The sequence below is a fragment of the Fringilla coelebs genome, assembly GCF_963513975.1.
Source record: "Fringilla coelebs genome assembly, chromosome: 6".
Classification (NCBI taxonomy): domain Eukaryota; kingdom Metazoa; phylum Chordata; class Aves; order Passeriformes; family Fringillidae; genus Fringilla; species Fringilla coelebs.
The window spans coordinates 6,332,702-6,353,373 of record NC_140034.1 but is presented as its reverse complement, the minus strand read 5'-3'; the positions used below and the strand labels follow the sequence as shown (position 1 = coordinate 6,353,373).

General features: G+C 39.6%; 1 protein-coding gene across 1 annotated transcript in view; it reads right to left on the bottom strand.

Annotated features, from left to right (window-relative positions):
- Positions 1 to 387: 387 nt before the first annotated feature.
- Positions 388 to 20,672, bottom strand: part of HIF1A (hypoxia inducible factor 1 subunit alpha) — a 34,935-nt gene continuing 14,650 nt past the window's right edge. Inside the window, exons 2-15 of the mRNA XM_084208288.1 lie at positions 20,122 to 20,312; positions 19,031 to 19,176; positions 18,851 to 18,935; positions 15,484 to 15,596; positions 14,255 to 14,457; positions 12,519 to 12,625; positions 12,188 to 12,335; positions 11,073 to 11,293; positions 10,608 to 10,888; positions 9,970 to 10,092; positions 9,347 to 9,747; positions 8,421 to 8,529; positions 5,618 to 5,744; positions 388 to 5,458 (exon numbers count right to left, since the gene is read on the bottom strand). Of these exons, the coding sequence (XP_084064414.1) occupies positions 5,307 to 5,458; positions 5,618 to 5,744; positions 8,421 to 8,529; positions 9,347 to 9,747; positions 9,970 to 10,092; positions 10,608 to 10,888; positions 11,073 to 11,293; positions 12,188 to 12,335; positions 12,519 to 12,625; positions 14,255 to 14,457; positions 15,484 to 15,596; positions 18,851 to 18,935; positions 19,031 to 19,176; positions 20,122 to 20,312 (2,407 nt within the window). The 3' untranslated portion in view covers positions 388 to 5,306. The remainder of the gene's footprint in view (positions 5,459 to 5,617; positions 5,745 to 8,420; positions 8,530 to 9,346; positions 9,748 to 9,969; positions 10,093 to 10,607; positions 10,889 to 11,072; positions 11,294 to 12,187; positions 12,336 to 12,518; positions 12,626 to 14,254; positions 14,458 to 15,483; positions 15,597 to 18,850; positions 18,936 to 19,030; positions 19,177 to 20,121; positions 20,313 to 20,672) is intronic.

Genomic DNA, 20,672 nt, shown 5'->3' with positions numbered 1-20,672 from the left:
CTGTCCTCTGTCCCTCTGGCTCTGTAGCTGTTGCTCTCTCTTTGGCTTCCTCCAGGAAAACCTGCTCCATCCCCATATCTTACTTGTTAAATCTTATGTTTGACCTCTTTTGTTCACACTCTGCTTAACTCAGGTGGGATTACCACATGGGAATAGGATTTAGCTTATATATAAATATTATTTATTTATATTATATTTAGTACAAAATTTATATTTTTGGGGACTGTGACCACGTCTGCTTGATGCCCAAGTTTCTGACAGTGGGTAGTAAAGTCTCAAACCTGCAAAGAGTTTGTTACTCTGCACAAGGTTTAGTTCACTTTAAAGTCACCTCCACCTTTTACAATGGGGAAAAGGGACGGACCGAAAGATCACAGATGTCACAAATTAGAAACAAACCCTCTCTTTTATTGAATTTTATACTGGTACACAATCAAAAAGAAATACAGTCACAAGTACGTCAAAATGTTTCAAGAGAAATATCAATTGCAATACGTTGTACTTGGTTCCAAAAAAGAATTCCATTAAAATATACCACTTCTTCATGAGAGAATACTGCTATTATTCACAAAATCTACTGTACTGTATAAATCCAGCAGCAAACTCTTGAACTTTTTGGTAACTTGCTCAAGGTAAACAGGGAAGCAGAAGGAAAATGATAATTCAATTCTAGAATTTGGATCAAAAATCACAGTCCTCCAGAACTGAGCTTTTTCAGGGAGTTATATCATAATGGTATTTTTAATGAAAGCTGGATACCCAACTCGTGTGGAATTCCTATGAAAATGGACTTCCTACAAAGTCCTTGTGGCCTGTGAGGTGTTTCTTTTCATGCTGGACAGTTACAGTTTGAACAATGTGCCTAAGTGCAGTGACATTGGAGTGGGATGTGTGCTCAGGTCAGGAGCAGGGCAGCAGTGGGAAGGGGACAGATGGCTGACCTGGGGCCTGGCCAGCCTGGCTGACAGGGGCAGGATGCTCCCAGATCCCACCACACTGTCAGGAAAGGTTCACTCAGCAGTAAACAGGGGAACACTTGCCAACAGATACTGCCTTTAGCTGCCAGTGCTTAGCTGTTTAATAAACAGCTCTTTAAGTAATGAAACATTACTATTAAATATGGAGTAGTTTAACCTGTAATCATCAGAATTACCTGACCCAACAGTTGTACTTCATTGGAAGCAGAGCTGATAATTTCATCCAAACTAAGCTTTGAAGTCCTTAAAACCCTCATCAGTGTAAATGGCTCTTTTGGGCCCTAATCTGTGATTCTTTAATTCAGTAATTACTTTGGGAGAGTTTAATGTGTGAACAGATACTATTAAGCTTTGTTTCTCAGGTAAGTTGTTTCCATTTCACCCAAAGGTTTTCAAAGGTCACCAAAGTCCAAACCAGTCTCACTAGGTAGGAGGAAGGTATGTTAGCAAGAGGTACTTTGGACTTCAGGCTACCTTCATTTACTCATATCTTACACCCAAGATAAGTTACTGCACACCCTATTTAAGTGATTTCTGGGGAGTTACAGCTGTAGTTAATTTTAACTACTTTCAGGTAAAGGAAGGAAGGAATTATGTCATCATAAATACTATTTTTAAAAATTCCTTTACCCTTTAACAAAATCATTGCTGTTGATGATTAAAACATCAATAAAATCTGTATGTAAGAACAGTAATTGTACTGTGCCCTAAAGAAGGCCTGGCTTGACTACTGCTGTAGTCAGGAAAACCTGGACGGTAACTCTGTTCTTCTCCTCAGTTTACCATTTTCACATAATTAGCATGTTCTATATACAGGAGAAAATACTGTATTTACCCAGAGTTTCTTCTTTACAAAGAATAAATCACAGAATGATTTGGGTGGGAAGGGACCTTAAAACCCATCTAGTTCCAACCTCCTGCCATTGACAGGGACACCTTTCACTATCCTAGGTTGCTCCAAGCCCCATCCAACCTGGCCCTAGACACTTCCAGGGCTGGGTTATCCACAGCTGCTCTGGGAAACCTGTGCCAGTGTCTCACCACCCTCATAGTCATTAATTTCTAATAGGGTGTCTCAACATTTAAAAAACGCAGCAAGTTGGCAAAGAAAGCATGAAAGAAGAACACTAAGAAAACATTTAGAAAGCTATTTATTCTAGAAGCTTGTACTCCAAATTAGCTCTAGAATTCGACTGTGTTCCTGGAGTCTAAAGAGACCAAAACCAGAAACTTTAGGGGGGGGGGGGGGGGGGGGGGGAACGTTAGTAAAACAGATGTTTAAAAAAAAGGCAACTGCAAGGTGAACTAAGTTTTGCAAACTGGCATCTGCATTTAGCAAAGCTCTTACAAGGCCAGAGCAATTACTGCTCCTTTTTTGTGCCTTGTTCAGTGTCTTTAAGGAGGCCTGGGGGGATTTTGTTAGGTTATTTTTCCCCCTACAGTGAACTAATACAGCTGCAGCAGTTCACCACAGTAATCAAAATATTATTATTATGCATACTAAATGTTGTTATCATGCATAGAATCGAGATTTTTAGATGAAACATGGCTCAGTTAAATCCACAGCTGCCGTTACTAAGCTCAGAGATGATCAAGGACAGCGTGGATGGGGCTCTGAGCAACCTGATCTCATGGAATGCCCATGACAGGGGTGTGGGAACAAGATGATCTTTAAAGTCCCTTCCAACCCAAGCCATTCTCTGACTCCAGCGGACTCATGACCATAAATCACATGGGGCACTTCAGTCTTCCTTCTCTTTTAAAAACAGATTTTATTTTGAAAACTTTCTGCCCTCTTAGTGCATTGAAGAGGACCTGACAGATCCAAAGAGATCAGGCTCCTCCAAAACACAGCCAAGAGAGCAGCAGAACACCTCTGACCTGTCTCTTGGAAGTGCAAAGGGATAACACCCCCAAGCCAGCTCCAAGCTTGGTGGGGCAGTTCAAAAGTAGAACCCAGCTGCACTTTTCACCTGCCTGCAAGACTCTCACAGAAGCACCACATCAATCCATGCAGAGCTAAAGCAGGAGAGATGCTCTAAACAGCAGGGGCTTAACCCAACTTCACTATTTAAACCTCCTAACTGCTGACAGAGGAAGAAATGCCATAGAAAGAATGCCAGCCCAGACACAGCAGGCAGGGAGGAGCTCTGCTGCTTTTAATCATTAAAAATGCATTAAAAATGTTTACTAGTGAAAACATTCTCTGCATGAAGCTGCAGCTAACTGCCCCTACCTTCTCCACTCTGTGCAGCTTCTACTCAAAACTCTATCAAGTCTGCAATTATCTTCTGCTGCCAGTGCCTTATTATTTTTTGTTAATAGTGTCCTTTTAGTTTCATAGAGTTGTGGCAGTTTGGAAAGTGCTCCTTTCAGTGAAACAGTAATTTTAAAGGACAAGTTATGCTTACGTACTATGACTTTGATTTCAAAACAGTGCAATGAAAACAAAAAGTTTTCAACATAAAAGCAAAGTAACTCCTGTGACACTCCACAACTGATTACTTATATTGAGATAAGTTTTGTAAAAATAGTTTGGAGAATGCACAGAATATCTTGACCATATTTACACAATACAGGGTTACCAGTAGCATTGTGTTTTATGACAACAAAATGAGGAAAGTCACTGGGTCAACAGCACAAAAATGTGGAACAAGCTTCATCAAGTACCAGCTAAATTTTCTAATCATGGAATTTTGTGATAGAAATCCATCTCAGACCAATCACTCCTGTGAATTTTACCTTTTCCTGCTTTCCTGTGTTACCTTGATAAAGCTTCCAGAGACAAGCCTTTAAGCTGTTCATAAAGATGAATTCTTTCTGCTCTAAAGTAAAACAAAGATGCTGCCTCCTCGCTGCCAGGTTTGCTCACTGCTGTGATTACAGGTTGAGAAGTGTAACGTCTTTGGCGAGTGGTAGTACAACACTGTCTGGGAGACTTCAGGACTGAACAGGCTCAAAGAATTAACGCAGAGATGTTACAAAATAAGGAAGCAGTAGTTTCCAATCAACTCTAAGTTAAAAAGGGAACACGGATGAACAATAACCACTAACAAAAATATAAATTATCTCATTTCTCTCAGATAACACACTCCCCAAGGGGGCCTGGTCCACATATAGTTTATTGATGTAAGAAAACAATACAGTTAGTGTTAGATCCAACCACAAAGAGCAAAAAGAATGAGTGAATGGAGGTTTTGTACAGTACATATAGGAAAATAAGATGTCTGTGACAACTATATATTTCTACATAAAAAGGCTTCTAAATATATTCAAGTTACTGAAATCTACATGAAAACATATGGATGTTAATAGCAACAAGGTGCATAAAACCAAAACATCAAAATATTGAGCAACTCGATGTACTAGATAAAAGTTTGCTAACAATGCAAGATGTTTTACAATCTGCTTGAAATATCACCTATACCACACAGGGTAAGCTGAACATTTAGATTTAAGATCATACACAATATTAGCATTAACTTCAACAACTACAGGCAGGGATTTTTTTTTTAAGCTGGCAAAGTGACTACTTTAAGAACATCAAACTTTCTCTAAATTGAGAACGTATCCAAAGAAAATGCTGCTAGCCCTTTCCAGATAAAGCCTTTCCTTTGACTAACCACACCCACTGAAGTCAAAAGCATAAGACAGCATTTTAGAACAATTTATATTACAACGTGACTAAAATAATGACATAATCCAGGTTTAAACATGTTTTCATAGGCAAACAAAAGATTCTTCTTAAAAACTAGTTTTTATAAATGCAGAATATATTGCATGAGGAACTGCTGGTATTTTTTAAGAAAATATATTGTGCGATTGTGGCTACAATGCACCGCTGCAAAGCATTGTTGTTTCTTATAAAAACTATTAACATAAAAAACTTACTTGAACATAAAGAGTAAGAGAGCACAAGTCTTCCACAACTACCTATGAAAAGCAGGATGGAAGTATTGCCAGTTTTTCCTGTGTTGACATTTTACTAATGATAAGTTTTGGTGACCAACTCCCCAGCCAAAAAATAAATATTTTTTTTTTAATCAGGTGCATATTTCAAAGCTGCTATTGCAAGTGTGTTTTAAATGTAATGGACTTAAAAGTGTATGTACCAAAGAATTATAAAAATGCACTAGAGTTTGAGTTATTGTTACATAAAGAACATATTAAAAAGACTGTCAAAATAAGTAGAAAGGGGATCAAAACTGAACTAACTGAATTAGTGCAGTACTGTAGCCAGGCTTCTAAAATCAGATATAGAAAATATAAATAGACTGCTTTAGGTGATGATTCACCAGTGTCCAAAAAAGGAGCAAGTTTTGTGAAAGCTCAGTTAACTTGATCCAGAGCTCTGAGCAGTTCTTCCCCCTGTAGCAGGTTTCTGTTGCCCTGTATGGGAGCGTTTACTTCGCAGTCGTAACTCGTGAGTTGGGGGAGTCCACTCTCATCCATCGACTGCCCTAGAAGTTTACTTGCTATGTCTAAAGAGGGAGGGGAAGGAGAAAAAGTGCACTTTATTCACCATGCTTAACCTCTCCTAGAGCTGTTCACAAGGAGCTATGTTTGGGTAGTTTTGGAGTCTCTGTTCTCTTTCACACAGCCCCCTCCACCCCCTCTGCCTAGGAAAGGAAGATACCAACCAGTTGATAGTAGAATGATTGTCTTTTGCTCCACTCCACTGTGACCATTTGTTTTGCATCCCTTTACACGTTTCCAAGCAAGTGATGCATTTCCTCCACGGTCACCTGTCTGCTGGAATAAAGACCCCTAGAGAGAAATAAAATTAATCTTCTTTAGTGAATATTGTAGTTTTATAACCCTCCATGTCCCTTTTCCAAATGAACAGTTCCTGTCACTAAGTACCAATATGGTATTGTTAGAATTTAAAGTGGATTTTGTTCAGAATTTGGGGAGAAATACATTTCCAAGTACACTAACTTGGAAGTTATTTAACAGAAAACTGAATCAGGTTTCGAGACCTGACTTCTATTAGAGAAAACAATTACAAAATCCTGGTTATCATCAGCTACCAGGCTCAAGATTAGCGTGTACATGTAAACAAACACACCCATTTAATTACTGCAGCTCTGGGGTGAGTAAGCATCAGGTTTTCACTGCAGTCTCTAATGGCTTTCTGCACTGGAATTAACAGTGTAGGCAGGAGAGTCAGGAACCTCAGTAGGTCGATTCTATCTACACATTTAGGATGTAAATTCTGCTTGCACTCCAGTTATTGCCACCAAGCCACCCGACCCAAGCCTTGTGGAAAATGCAGTCCTCCACCAGTCTAGTGCAGATATGGCTCCTTAGCATATTGTTTTGACAGCAGAAGAGAAGATATGGAGATTAGGAAGCTGTAAGGGCTTCATATAATTGGGATAAGGAAGAAGAAGCTGCCACTGAAACAGATGGGATGGAAAGAAAAAGCACTATCTTAGTATCAAGTCTGCTAGCAAAAATACTTGAATCTGCAAAGTTTGGTCTTGTTAGTGATACTGACTGCTGCAAAAAGAGGAGAAGGTATTTCACAACACTGCCATTATCCTCAAAATAGTGAAGAGCATATGTTTTCAGGTTATAAAACACCTGTGTAAGTCAAGGGAGCAGCTGTATAGTAGAAGTTACAGTTAACTCAGAGCTGCAGTTCATAGTGAGATTAGTCATCTACACTGCTGCTGCTGCTTATTTTTTACCAAGAATGCATTCCAGCCCTACATTTAAGAAAGATATGGCTTGTAACTGTTCCAGTGTAATGATTTATATTGTTATTTTATAACCTCACGATAGCACAGTATTTTACAATCTTACTATATCTTGTCCTTGTCTAATTCTCCTGTTTTCTAGGAAGCTAAAAGTAGTACTTTACTTTGGTCTTCACTTATTTTCACTCTTTGCAAAATACATCCCACTTCCCTGGAGCTAAAAAGTTGTGGCAAGTGTTTGTACAACCCTAGAACAGCATATATTCTAAGCCTGGATTTAACATAATTTTTCTTCTGCTTGTGTGAAAGGCCTGTATATCCTCCCAGAAATCCATTGTGGAGAGAGAAGCCAAACAACAAAAGCACTTCTTAAAATAACTCCACTAAGACCCAGCTTCATGGAAATTCAGCTTCTGACTCTGAGAAACCATCAAAATATTTGTAACACTTTTGTCAGATATAGACAAAAGAAAAAGTTTAGCAAAAGATGAAGTCTGAACCTGTAAGCATTAAACTGGCAGTAAGCACAGAAGCCTTGAACACTATTCCAGCAGCTATCACTGAACTGCTTGTGTTCTGTGCATTTAATAACATTCCATGGTTTTTTGAATATTTTATCAGCAACACTAAGAGCTGTAGCAACTCTACATGAGAAAAGGGCAGTGGAAGGCAATAACATTTCTTGCAGAGCTGTGAATTCTTACAGGGTTTCTGGAAGCAGCAGAACAACGTACATGGAAGTGCAAAGCATTTAACAAATGAAAACAACCACATAGAAATGGCATAGAAAAACTGATTTGTCTTATGCCCAGACTAGAATGCTAGTACAGGAGTAAGGAGAGTTCAGAGGAAAAATAATCCTGCACTGTAAGATAGGGTAGATGACTACAACTGAAACAAAGAAGCTCAAAGGCTACATTGCAGTAGAGGAATTAAGACTAAGTGTTCTTAAAACTTGACAAGTGGGAATTTGCAGAGAAGATGAGAGAGAGAGAAGAGTGTGCAATGGCAAAGCTCAATGTTTCAAAATACTGAGAACTGACAGTGAGAGACAAAGATTATGGAGACAAGATACCCTTGCAGAAAATAACAAGCTGGACAACCCCCAATCAAGTGACACAAATCTAGGACTATCTACAAAGTGGGTTTTTTTTTAATAGCTAGAATAGATGAGGATAGCTACTCCCAAATGCCCACACTAATACTAGAGAGCATGCATGAAAGGGAGTGGCAGTAATAGACTTTAGCTAGGTGATTATAGGAGCTCTCTTCTCTCACAGTTCAGATGGTCTTGTCATCTGATTAAGTAAAGGAATCTCAGACTCAATGGAAAAATAAAAGCAGAGGAAAAAGCATAAGAACACTAATCTTCAGTTTTGACAAATATGAAAACTGAGTTTGAATTCAAAAGCTAAATAAATGCAGCAATTACACATTTAAATGTGATGTCTTACATTTGTGCATATTGTACTAAAGAAACACACATGTTCACAGAAGAGTATCTTCTACCTAATCAAGAAATGCACATGGGGGTAGAGGGCACTTGTGAAAAGTTGACAGTAAAAGAGAACTAAAAGTGGAGTATCTGCATATATATATATATAAATTTCACTGTCAATTATCTCTCATCCCAAGATTCCACTGCTTACCAACAGCTTAACTCAGGAGTCTGCACTGATGCCTCATTTCAGAAATTGCAAGGTTAAAAGTGAATATTTTAAAATGGTAAAACAAAACTCACAATTCCAACTGCCTGAAAAAGTGAACCATCATGTTCCATTTTTCGTTTTCTCTGAGCATTATGCAAAGCTAGCATCTTTGGATTTAGTTCTTCATCCAGTGCAGTAGATCTAAGAAAAATTGATTCAGGCTGTTAAGACGTTTCTACTTTCCTTGAGCCATTCTTCTTTCGTGGACACTTTTATATACAACATCACAGAACTGAATTTATGAACTCCACTACTTTTCGTTCATAAATTGACTTATTTCAAACAATCATTTTCTAGAGCATAGCAAATGTTAGCCTTTAATCTTGCTGTGAAGCTCAGAATGAGTTTTAACAAAAATTTTTAAATCTGCAGGAAAAAAAGCATAAAAGTTCAGCAGTTCACTATCAACAGAAAAAAGGGAAGGAAGGGTGTGGGAAAGTCTATTCTGAATATTTCTATGTACAGATAAATCTTTTACATATCACAAATCTCATGTTTGACTTAATATACTTTTCTGTTGTGATAAATGTGTACTACAGGCACCACAGACCATCACAAAACACATTTAGTTTGAAAAGCAATATCTATTGCTTGTAGATGTCTGTATATCTGACATCTGCAGTATTTGCAGCATAGACTGTGGTTGCCTCTTACCTCTAACACAGTGGACAAGGAAAGTGCCAGAAACATTGTGTGGGTGGAGCTACCTGAATTGCCTGCATTTTTATAAAGGCTGCACATCAGGTACAAGAGCAGAAGAGAATTTTTACATGAGGTGCTTAGGTTAAAGCTACCATGAAATTACCTTTAGGGGAGTTTACTATTAGAAAAGGACTCATTTGACATGTCCAAATTTAAATGCCTCTGAAAAACGCTGAGGACGAACACACAACAGCTGGCAGAATTTATATCTAATTCCTCGAGCAGAACCAGAGCTTAAGCTGCACTTTTAAAATACCTTTCATTCAGAGTGACTGTTAGCAAGCTGGGTGCTCCTGGAGAAGGCTTTTCCACCTGATCCACCGTTCCTTTCCCTGCCCTGATGGGAGAGGCAGTTCGACTCCTGTTGCCCCCGTAGGGCGAGGCGGGGGCGCTGCTGGGCTCGGGGCCCCCGCGCGCGGGCGAGGAAGGGACAACGATCGTCTTCACCTCCTCCCCACGCTCTGCCGGCTTCAGCTTGGCCTCCTCGGGGCTGCCCGCTGCTGCCTGGCCCTGCTGCTGGAACAGGGGGATGCTGCCTGCACTCTGCGAGCTGGAGGAGCTGCTCTCCAGCGGGGACAGCTGATCGAAGGAGCGCAGCTGGAAGTCGTCATCCATCGGGATGTAAGGAGCCAGCATCTCTAAATCTAAATCGGTTTCCTGGAATGGACAAGAGGGGGAACTTAGCAGTGTGGAAGAAACCTCAGCTGTGACTTCATCAAGGCTTTTCCTGTCACCAAATCCTTACAAATTTTTTTTTTATTTTACGTTTTAATCAAAATATTGCATAAAAAGGGAAGGAGGTTCCTGAAAATATTCTATAAAGGAAAAGAAGTGGACTCAGAATAAGATGATAAAGAGTTTTAAGTTACTGTACATTACCTGAGTAGAGAATGGATTTTTTGCTTCTGTATCTATGGCAAAGAGTTTCTCCACTAATTCCAGTTTGAATTCACTGGCCATATCATTATCCACATCAAAGCAGTAGTCGTTGGGACTACTGGGCTGTGAAAACATTTTGAACACAGTTTTAGGTTTCTGTCACTGCATCACTTGGCATTGTTACCTACAGATTCTCTGCAAAATGTTCTAATGTAGAAAACTAATCCCAAGCTGTAGCTGCACAAAATTAAAATGGGAAAGGAAAACACATTTATTTGTATACACTCAAATTTACCCCACCAGGGAAGCACTTGCTTAAGTGAAACCCCTGAAAGTAGCCTCTACAGCAATTCACTGCAAATACTTTGCTGTTTAGGGAAGCTGTATCTGAACCAACTGAATGAAAAAGGCCAATCCCAAACTCTCCTTATTTCTGTCAGAGAGTATTGCATACATTTGCAAGACTCACTTTAATGAAAAGATATGACAATTTATCAGTTTCCTCAGATCATGGTGTGAGCTTAAGTCATAAGGTAGAAATAATTTCCAGTTCCTGTCTTGGCTGCATCCTTAATCAGATCTGCTCCACAAGCCCCACATCCATTTTAATGACAGCATATCCAAATTACAAAACTCACCTCAGGTGAACTTTGGCTGGTACTTGCATCAGAAGGGCTGGTTGGTTGTTCTTGCACCTGAGGCATGGTAAAAGAAAGTTCGAGTGGCTCTGTGTTTGGCTCCAGCTTTGATACAACTTCTCTATTGAGTGCAGGATCAGCATTGCTACGAAGTGGCTTTGTAGTTTCAGAGGCAGGTAGTGGGGACATTGCCATATTTATATTCTGCAATTTCTCACTGGATGAGGGGAGCATTACATCGTTATACAAAGGAACTTCATCACATTGTTGTTCATCAGACTCTATAAAAATTAAAAGAAACCATCAACCTAAGTAACAGTACTGTGTGTGTCTATGGACCTCATTAAATTGATACAGCAGCTGAAATACCACTGGGCAAGTGGTACTGGGAGGTAATTTTATGAAATCTACTATAAAAAGTAACTTTGCTAATTAACATGCTCTCCAATTTAAACACACACCCACCATTACTGCTGAAATCTAGAGAGATAATTGTGTCTCCAGCAGCTGGGGCTAGCACAGTTAAAGCATCTGGTTCCTGCTTAAGTTTTTCAAATAGGCTGTTGGTATCATCCAGGTCATCTTTACTGAATATTTTGGTCATTTTCATGTCAGGAGACTCCACTGGTTTCAACATACACTCAGTTTGTCCAAGGGAAAAAATTAAGTCCTTCTGAACAATTCCACTGTCAGACAGAGAAGAAGATGACTGTTAAAGAACAGCTAAAAGGAATAAGTTCTGGTCTAATAGTTTAGTAGGCTGAAACCCACCCACTCTCCCCACCCAAAAACCCCAAACCAAAGCAAACAAAAAACACCCCACCACACATATCCCACAAAATTACCAGGATAAGAGCTTAAAGATTTTTTTTTGGTAACTCATTCTTTCCTCAAAAATAGCAGACAAAGCAAGCACTAATTGTGGTGCAATCATAAAAAAGCAACAAACATAAACGTGCTTTTCTGAAAGCATTGAAAAAGGAAAAGATTTTTAAAAAAGGGGAAAAAATTAGATATTTCCTAAACTAATTTTCTTTGTTTTAAATGAATGTGCAATATCTTGATAGACTTATATTGGGACATTCATTGACGTTTTGAAAAACTAATTTAGGACTATTAGACATTTGCAGAAGAATAGTCAACCAGTCTGGCCTCAGCTGAAGGTTTCAACTAAAAGAGGAGTTCTAAGGAATAAAAAGATAGATGGGATTGAGAATGACACCACTACTGCTGCTCTGACTCCATGACAAAGTTATTGGTGGAATTAACTGCTCCAGACTCGGGACAAAGATTAGAGAGTTGTCTAGAATGCAAATGCTCAAGTGCTTCCAATCATACAGAAGAGGCTGGTTTTACACTCATTTGTCTGCAGAGATCATCTACTGACATCACTAGACCAAAAAAGCATTTTGTTCTTAAATGCAATTTTTAATCCTAGGACTGGCATTATTTTTAAAAAAAATTCACTGCTAGGGAACAGTAGCATCATAACACACTCAGTAGGGGACCAGTGCCATCAGAGTATGACTTGGTCTTCACTAAAAATGATGACAAAGAACACTGAAGTCTACTCAACTTACCTCAACACATAATTCACACACACTATGCACTGTGGCTGAGAATTTTTAGTGTTGTATATAACAGTTGCTTGAGTTTCAACCCAGACATAGCCACCTTGTTTGGCCAGCATTCTGTACTGTCCTGTTGTCACCTGCCCTTTTGTGAACACTAAAAGCAGAAAGAACACCAGCTTCAATTACAGGCAGAAAAACCCCAGAACTGTTTGAGGTCAGTATTCATTGCAGATTCCTATCTGCAACTAAAAGAAAGCCCTTGTTCTTCTGCTGCTTTCCCCCAGGGCTGTCTCTCATCTCCTGTAGTTTGAGGGCTTTAAATTCAGTTTTCACTTACTGTCATGGTGTGTTTTGGTCAGATGATCAGAATCCAGTGCGTGATAGTACTCATAGATTGAGCGACCCAGGAGCTCCTCTGGCTCATACCCCATCAACTCTGTAATTCTTTAAAACAAGGGAAAAAATCGCTATGTGAAAGCAGACACTGGCCAGCACAAATACCAGAGCATTTGGATGCTTGCACGTCTAGAAAAACCTTAAGAATCACTTCCACACATATCAGCAGCAAATTTGGTTTACTGGGACTTTTCATTTTGAAATAAATTGCTATTTTGATGCTTCTTTAAAAGACAAATTTCAGCAGGCATAGGAATTTACTTCTCACTGATTATTTATAAATCATGTAGTAGAGATAGGATTAAATAAATCCCCACTTTTTAGACATTTTTTGTCTTTTTGCTTCAAGGTAGACCAGCTTAGGCAAACATGAGAATTTAACAAAATAATAAAGATACAATTCAACAGTTTTAATCCTGCAACTAAGAGAAATTAGGAATCAGATTTACTCTTCCCACTCAAGCACTGCCTGCTTTTAAGGCAAGTGGAATTTCTTTAGTCTCTAGAGGGCAGTGCTAACCAGGGAAGTGCTTCTATTTTGCCTCATTCTAGATGCAGAAAGTGACCAAATAAGTCCCTTTTGTGTGTACCATCAGTCCTAGAAAGGTTGTTACTGCAGAGGTCAGAAATTACCATGCATCAACCTCTTTCTGCATCTAACAGCAACAACTAACTAGAAATTCACTTTTGCTATAAAGGAAATGGGTAGTAACAAATGACACCACATTAAAAACAAACAAAAAAAAAAAAAAAAGAAAGAAACCAACCCCAAACAAAAAAAAAAAAAAAAACTTGCACTATTTCTTTCATTTGCATTTATCAAATTTATCAAGCTAAGTTCCCAGAGGACAGGAAAATCAGTCTGATGTCTGACTACACCCCTGATTTGCACCAGAACACAAAATCTCATTTTTCAACAGCAGATGTATTGCATTAAAAGTACAGCTGAACATCTGGGGTTTTTTTGACAGAAGAAAGCAGACACTGATCCCCTGAGGAAGGGCGAGGGGGGGAAGCAGTAGCAATAAAATACATCTGACAAGTATTACACACACTCTTTTCAGTCACCAAAATGCCCCATATTTGACAAACCTAAAATCCTGCTTTTTCAGTGTCTGGAAGAATCTTCTCATTTCAATTTAAATCACTGCTACTATAGTAAAGACCAATTTGAAGAGGCAGTTAACTGAAGGCAAAGGACTTATTAATAGAATCCTAGAATGGCTTGGGTTGGAAAGCACCTTCAAGACCATCTTGTTCCAAACCCCTGCCATGGGCAGGGACATCTTTCACTAGAGCAGGCTGCTCAGAGCTCCATCCAGCCTGGCCTGCGGCACTTTCAGGGATGGGGTAGCCACAGCTCCTTGTCAAGAATTTCTTCCTAATATCTAATCTAAACATGCCCTCTCTTTACAACCATGGTCCTGTCACTGTTTGCCTGTATAAAAAGTCCCTTTCCCTTTTGTTATTCCAAAGTGATAAACCTGCATCCTCCTTAGGTCTAAAAATCTGGCTTTTAACACATCCTGATCAGTTAGGAAAAGGCCAAGCATGCCATAAATGATTGCATTGTCAAGATCAATCAAGTTATTGAGAAGGCAAACATTAGCCAACATGTACCAGCCCTGCACATCTTTCAAATGAATGATTTTTTACAGTATAAATCATATACATTACCTTTCATCACAATAGGAAAATTTCATATCAAGACTGTGACGACTGAGGAACGTTTTACTGTCCAGGGGGACCTCAATGTTTGATGGGTGAGGAATAGGTTCACAGATCAACACCAAGCAGGTCATGGGAGGCTTTTTGTACCCACAGTGAGTCTGGTTCCCACACGTGTCGTACACGCGGATGTGACCAGTGCAGTGCAGCACCTGCAGGGAAGTTGGGTTTTAGAAACAGACAAGGTTTGGTCTGTCAGACAACACAGCCCTATTTCCACCAGCACACTCAGAGCCAAGTCCTTCCCCACCCCACCCCTCAAGGGAAGGCTGGAGGAGAGCAGGGTCCTCCTCCTCCTCACCCCACACAGCCCAACTCCTTCCTCAGCACTGGCTGAACCCACAGCAGACGTTGCTGCATTTCTGTGAACTCTTCTCTCTAGTCACTGTAATGACAACTCTGATGAGCAGCTGCCTCAAAAAAAGGCATCCACAATTTAAATCTGAAAGTTATGGTAACAGTAGAAACCCCCATTTTAGATATTCTGCAGATCTGATGACAGAGATCAAACACATCCTTCAACAGACAGGAACTTTTGCATTTTGTGGGGTTTTCTTTTAACCATTCTGAAGCAGAAATAGTTCACAGACAGCAGCAAAGAAGTTGTTTGATCCAGAATAATCAAATTCAAATCATAAAAGAGAATTGTGAGCCATAATCCACTGGATATAGTAAAAGGTTACTTTGTCCAGAGGAGAAAATGCATTCACTGCAGAAAGTTATCAGGCTGGCCTCTTTTTGTTCCAACTGTTACAAAAGGGAGAGCCAGCAGCTTCAAAAGAATGGCATTGAAGTCCTTCAGAGAGACCTCAACTATCACATTTTCAGTGACAAATCAAAAGAAATCAGCGATCAGCATAAGTGATGTCAAGTACTTTTTTCCCAGAGAAGGCTTTATGCAAACATATTTGGTAATGATAATTGTAAGTAAATGACCTCTAATTTAAAATGGAAAATTCATTAAAAGAGTTTTGAAAAGCTAATTTTAAAACATTGTTTCAGTTACCTCTGTGATGTAGTCAGCATTAAAATTCAGCATAATGAAGCACAATTATTAAATTATAAAGTACTTAGTGAAATTCAAGCTCGTTACATGAAGCAAAAATGTTGAAATTCAGTGTTATGACATCTGAAGAGGAAGCTGCCAAACTATGCAAATATTTCTTAGCATTAGTTACCTTCCATGTAGCAGACTTTATATTCACTGTTCTTCCCCTGCTAGTCAGCGTACACTTCATTCTGAGAAAAAAGCTGCGCTCCGTGTTCTGCTCTTTGCCCTTTTTCACAGGACCTAGCAGAAGCAAACAGCAAACCAGTTTTTAAAACACTTGGATCATCTTCCAAAGGCATTAAAAAACCTCCACAAATACCTTGTAGAACTCTAAGACTAATGGAAGACCCAAAAAATAAACTAAGAGTCATACACCTAATACTGCTTCTAATAATGGTATTTTTTAGAGCAAGTTTTACTATCAAGTAGATAAAAAAAAACCCTGAAGTTTCATAGAGTTATAGAATGGTTTGTGTTGGAAGTGACCTTAAAGACCATCTCATTCCAACCCTCCTGCCATGGGCAGGGACACCTTCCACTATCCCAGGTTGCTCCAAGCCCCATCCAACCTGGCCTGGAGCCCTGCCAGGGATGGGGCAGCCACAGCTCCTCTGGACACCCTGTGCCAGGGCCTCAGCACCCTCAGCAGGAAGAATTCCCTCCCAAAAACAACCTAACCCTACCCTCTGTCAGTGAGAAGCTATTCCCCTTGTCCTGTCACTCCAGGTCCTTGTCCAAAGTCCCTTTCCAGCTCTCTTGGAGCCCATTTAGGTACAGGAAGGGACTCAAAGATCTCCCCAGAGCCATTTCTTTTCCAGGGAGAACCAACCCAGCCCTCTCTCAGTCCATCCTCACAGGAGAGGCTTCTGATGCAGCCTAGTTTCAATAATTTAGGATCAGGATTGTATTTTTAGCCAACTCCACATTCCCAGATTTCAGGAAAAAGGAGCAGGAAAAAAGAGAGACCAGCTGGAAATTTAATATATTTTAAAATTGTGACAGAGGACAAGAAAAACATATGTAGAATATGAAGCCTTGTTGAGGTTGTTTCCACTGAAATGCAGCAGTAATTCACTATGAGGAGGTTCAAACCAAGCACCTTTTGGGCTCATTGCTCTTGAGGACTGCAAGTTTTTCAATTCAAAACTAACAACTCAGCTTTTATATGCATCCAAGTGTTTCCACGGTGATTTACACTCTTGGAGTAAACAGAGACCAAGTTTTTAAACACATTATTAACATTCTTGGGAGGAAAAAGTTGAGAAACCCTAATACAAATCAACATTGGCAGCACTTATTTTTTAGTCTCTCTACCAGCAGGCTTTAAGTTAAGTTTTTGCCTGTACAGAGGAGAACCTTGCAGAGTCAATTACTAGTTATGCTATTGTGGGCAAAGAAAATGTAACTGATGCTATCAGGAGAGCTGCAAGCAGCTCACAGTGTGTGCAAGGAGGAAATGCAGCACCCAGGAGAAGGAGCAGTGGAAGAGCCAGTTTGCTGAAGCTTGCTAAAGAGCAAGGACCAAATCATGGCAGAGGGGGAAGTTTAGAACACATGAACTCACTTCTAATACAAGTTTACACAATAATTTGCTCTCATCCTCCACAGACAATAGTAACTATGAAATTCTTCATGGTGGCTTGCACTGCAGTTACTGGCTTGACAAAATTAATTAGAAAAATGTTAAAGCCCCTATGCTAACTTGTTTATTGCTTCTAGCAGAGGCAAAGACTAAAGGGCTCAAGCATATTTTAGGCTACTTTAAAATAACCTTAATAATGGAGGAAGTAGGGGAGAACCTAGAGCAGAATTCACAGAAGCAACAAAAACATATTTAATTCAGTAAGTTTTTAGAGTTAAACCAATCTAGAAATTGATAGCTGAAGATCACACAACATTACTGTTACCAAGTACTGATGCATGAGGCTTTGCTTTGAGAAGCAGCTGTAAAAGATGGAGCAACTTTCAAGCCTGATTCAGCACCAGACATTATTTTTTAAAATGGCCAGCTTTGAAAGTTTAAAAAGCAGCTTCATAAAATGAGAATGCAGTTCTGTTTCTGCCAATTGCATTTATATTCCCTTGCACTTGTACAGTCCCAAAGGGGAATATTTAATACTCAATTCAAAACCAAAATAATTCCACTGATGTAAGAGCTGCAGTAGAAGGCAACCTGGGAATACCAATAAATATAAAAATGTACTATTACTACTGTAATTTAGACTTCTGTCTGCCAACGTCATTTGCAAAACAGCTTTTGTAATAATGGTTTCCAGACATCTGATTCCAGGCTGGCCAATTTAGACATGCTTGAGATGGCTTGCATGAAACTCAGTGACAGGACATTTTTAAGAATAAGCTTTTGCAACAAAAGCAGGTTTTTTACACTGCTTTAGGGAAATTGCTCCTCCACCCCAAGATGTATTACTGTATTCCAAAGGGGGAGGCAGGGGAGAAGTCTAATTTAGCTTTAGAAACATTCTAAGGGCAGAAAAAATTTACAAAATGCTTACAAAATCAAAGTGAGGCCCTTAATGCTATGGTATCTTATCAGGTCCTTTCCACTAAATTAAATAGGATGACAACATAAGACTTACACAAAATTTACAGTGCTACAAGAAAGCAGAGGTCAGGTTTATTAATTTATCACTATCTGAATTCAGAGTCCATATAAACCTCATTTGATGAAAGAGAAAGTAGAGGTCAGATTTTAGGCTTCTAATAACTGAGTAAAGCAGATTTGTTTGGAGACATGCAGGCTGCCAAATCTTTATAGCCTTTATCAAATCTTTAGAAGGCATAAAAGCTGTAATTCATGGGCAATTGTTAAATTTCAAAGCACACAGCACATGTAAACACAGTGTTCTGCTCCCTCAGATGGAGAAAAGAAGAGCCAGAAATCTGTGAAAAGATACCAATTTCATGCACCAATTAAAAGGTGCGGAGAAGCATCAACCCCAAAGCCCTTTTTTGGGCTGTTTAAGTATTCCCAGATCAGTGTCTTAGTGTCCTAAAATTTAAATACAGTATCTTTTCTTTTGTCTTGGTTATACCACCACAGATTTCTGGAAGAAAGCATTTGTTCTCAGCTGTCCTGTGAAGGGAAGGCCAGACCAAGACAAATGCACCAACTGAGCTTCTCCATGTCCCTCTACAGCAATTGCTTAAAATCATTCTCATTCAATCTACCACTAATTTTATTCCTGTAGGCACTTATTCTTTCAACCCTCAAAAACTCCATTTTAGTAATTAATTTTATTAGATTAAGGAATCCTAATGAAATCTCCTTTCTTCTATAAGTAGGATATAGCCAAAACATTTTGGTGATTCCTGTTGTTAGTGTCTCTCAACAAGGTTTAATTTGAGATTTAAGAAATTAAAACATATTAGCTTTTGAACTCAACACCATTTTCTGGCAGATATCCAACTGTATTCATGCCAATAGAAACTATCCATAAGTAAATTAAATTGATTTTTTTTTTCTTTCTTCTCACCATTTCTGTGTGTAAGCATTTCTCTCAGCTCCTCATGGTCACATGGATGAGTGAAATCAAATACACTGTGCCCCGTCAACTCAAACTGCAAAAAATGAAGAGGTACATGGGTGTTTAACTTCACGTACACAAAAATGGAACAGCTTTTTGAAACAGTCTTAGGAAATGTCAGTATTTCACCTGAGTGAGTCCCATACACTTGTTCACGTTTTCAGACATGTAAATCATGTCCCCATCTTCAGACAGAACCATGACAAAGCCATCAAGAGCTTTCAAGTAGAAACAGTTCAGTTCCTTCTCCATTTTGGCTTCTGTCTCCAGCTCACCTGCAAGCAGCCACACATTTTTGTTTAAGCAAACACCAGCCATTCTTCACTTACCAGCAGGAATGACTTCTGGCACCAGTCTGCAAGGAGTCAATCTTGCAGGACCATTCAAAACCAGTATAATTCATTTAGATAAATGATCAGTTCAATTCTTCAAGCTCTAGTAAAGGTATCAGAAATCACAGAAAATCAGAGTGAGTTAACCCTCTGTGCTGTTATGTATTAACCAATAAACCTTCCACCTTAAGGAAAAGGTCTATGTGGCAAAAAAATTATCACCCATCTCAAAAAGGCATTCTAAACTTCTCTCAGGGGCTTTCTGGGAGAGTTTTCCAAGTCTGGTTATTGAAGTTACTCCTTCACACAGTAGAGACAGACATGCATGAGCACAAATAACCAGTATACTGCCCATGGCAGGCTATCAGCTACAGGCTACAACCTGACTCAGATATTCCTGCAGTTGTAGCTGCAGAGACAGCACATCCTCAGCTGACTTCACCTCCAGAGGAGCACATCATAGAAACACAATTTACAAAATTATTCCTTGCAGTTTATTTTAAGGGGACACAACTATAGTTAGCTCAGTCAACCTTGAACCAATTACCTACGGTCAAAAAAGCACAGCTGGAACAAACAAATTTAGAGGGAAAAGAGGTTTAAATGCAGGAATCTAACTTTGGGAGAAGGGTCAGATAAGACTGAAAAGGGCACTACAGCTTTGATAAGACAGCCAGTATCACTAGAATAGAAAGGGAAAAAATGAAATCCACTGAAGAGTGGATTTTTCCTGTGTCACTGCTAACAGCTGATTTCTACTGTAATGCCTCCCACCTTCCCAGAACAAGAACACATCTAATAACACAATCATTTATTTTACTGCTGACAGGTCTCACAAAGAGACTCTTCCTCGATATCCCTCCCAGATGGGGCCATGCTGTCCCTCACCAGCATCCAGCAGCTTCCTCATGCGCAGGTAGCTGATGGTGAGCCTCATGATGGACGCCTTGTCCAGGTGCGCGCTGACGGTGTGCGGCAGGGGCAGCTGGTGGGCCAGCTCATAGAACACCTCTGACTCCTTGCTCCTCCTGCAGCGCGCTGCATCCCTCGACTTCTCTTTCCTGCGTTCAGAGCTAATCCTAGAGAAACAAAGTTTCAGGTTAATACAGGGAAGTGAGCTCTCTGGGATGTGTGTCTTTGAAACTAAGTTGCCCAGAGATCAACTGGAAGTTGAATAATGTAAAGATTCAGTTTAAAAGTGCAAGTGTAATTCTTTGTATCAACTTCTGTCCCGTTGGGCTCTGACAGAACTGAATTCAAACCCACAGTCTTCCAATGAGATCAGTTCTTCAAAGAGACACTTCCATACTCAGAACGTCTTGGAGTCTCTGTGGTTAGGATGACCCCAAGATGCGTTAGAGAGTCTCTTCCCAGCCCGGCAACCAAAGAAGGAGTCAGGATTCTTCTGTTCTGGTTTTCAAGGTTGTTTATTTTCTGTT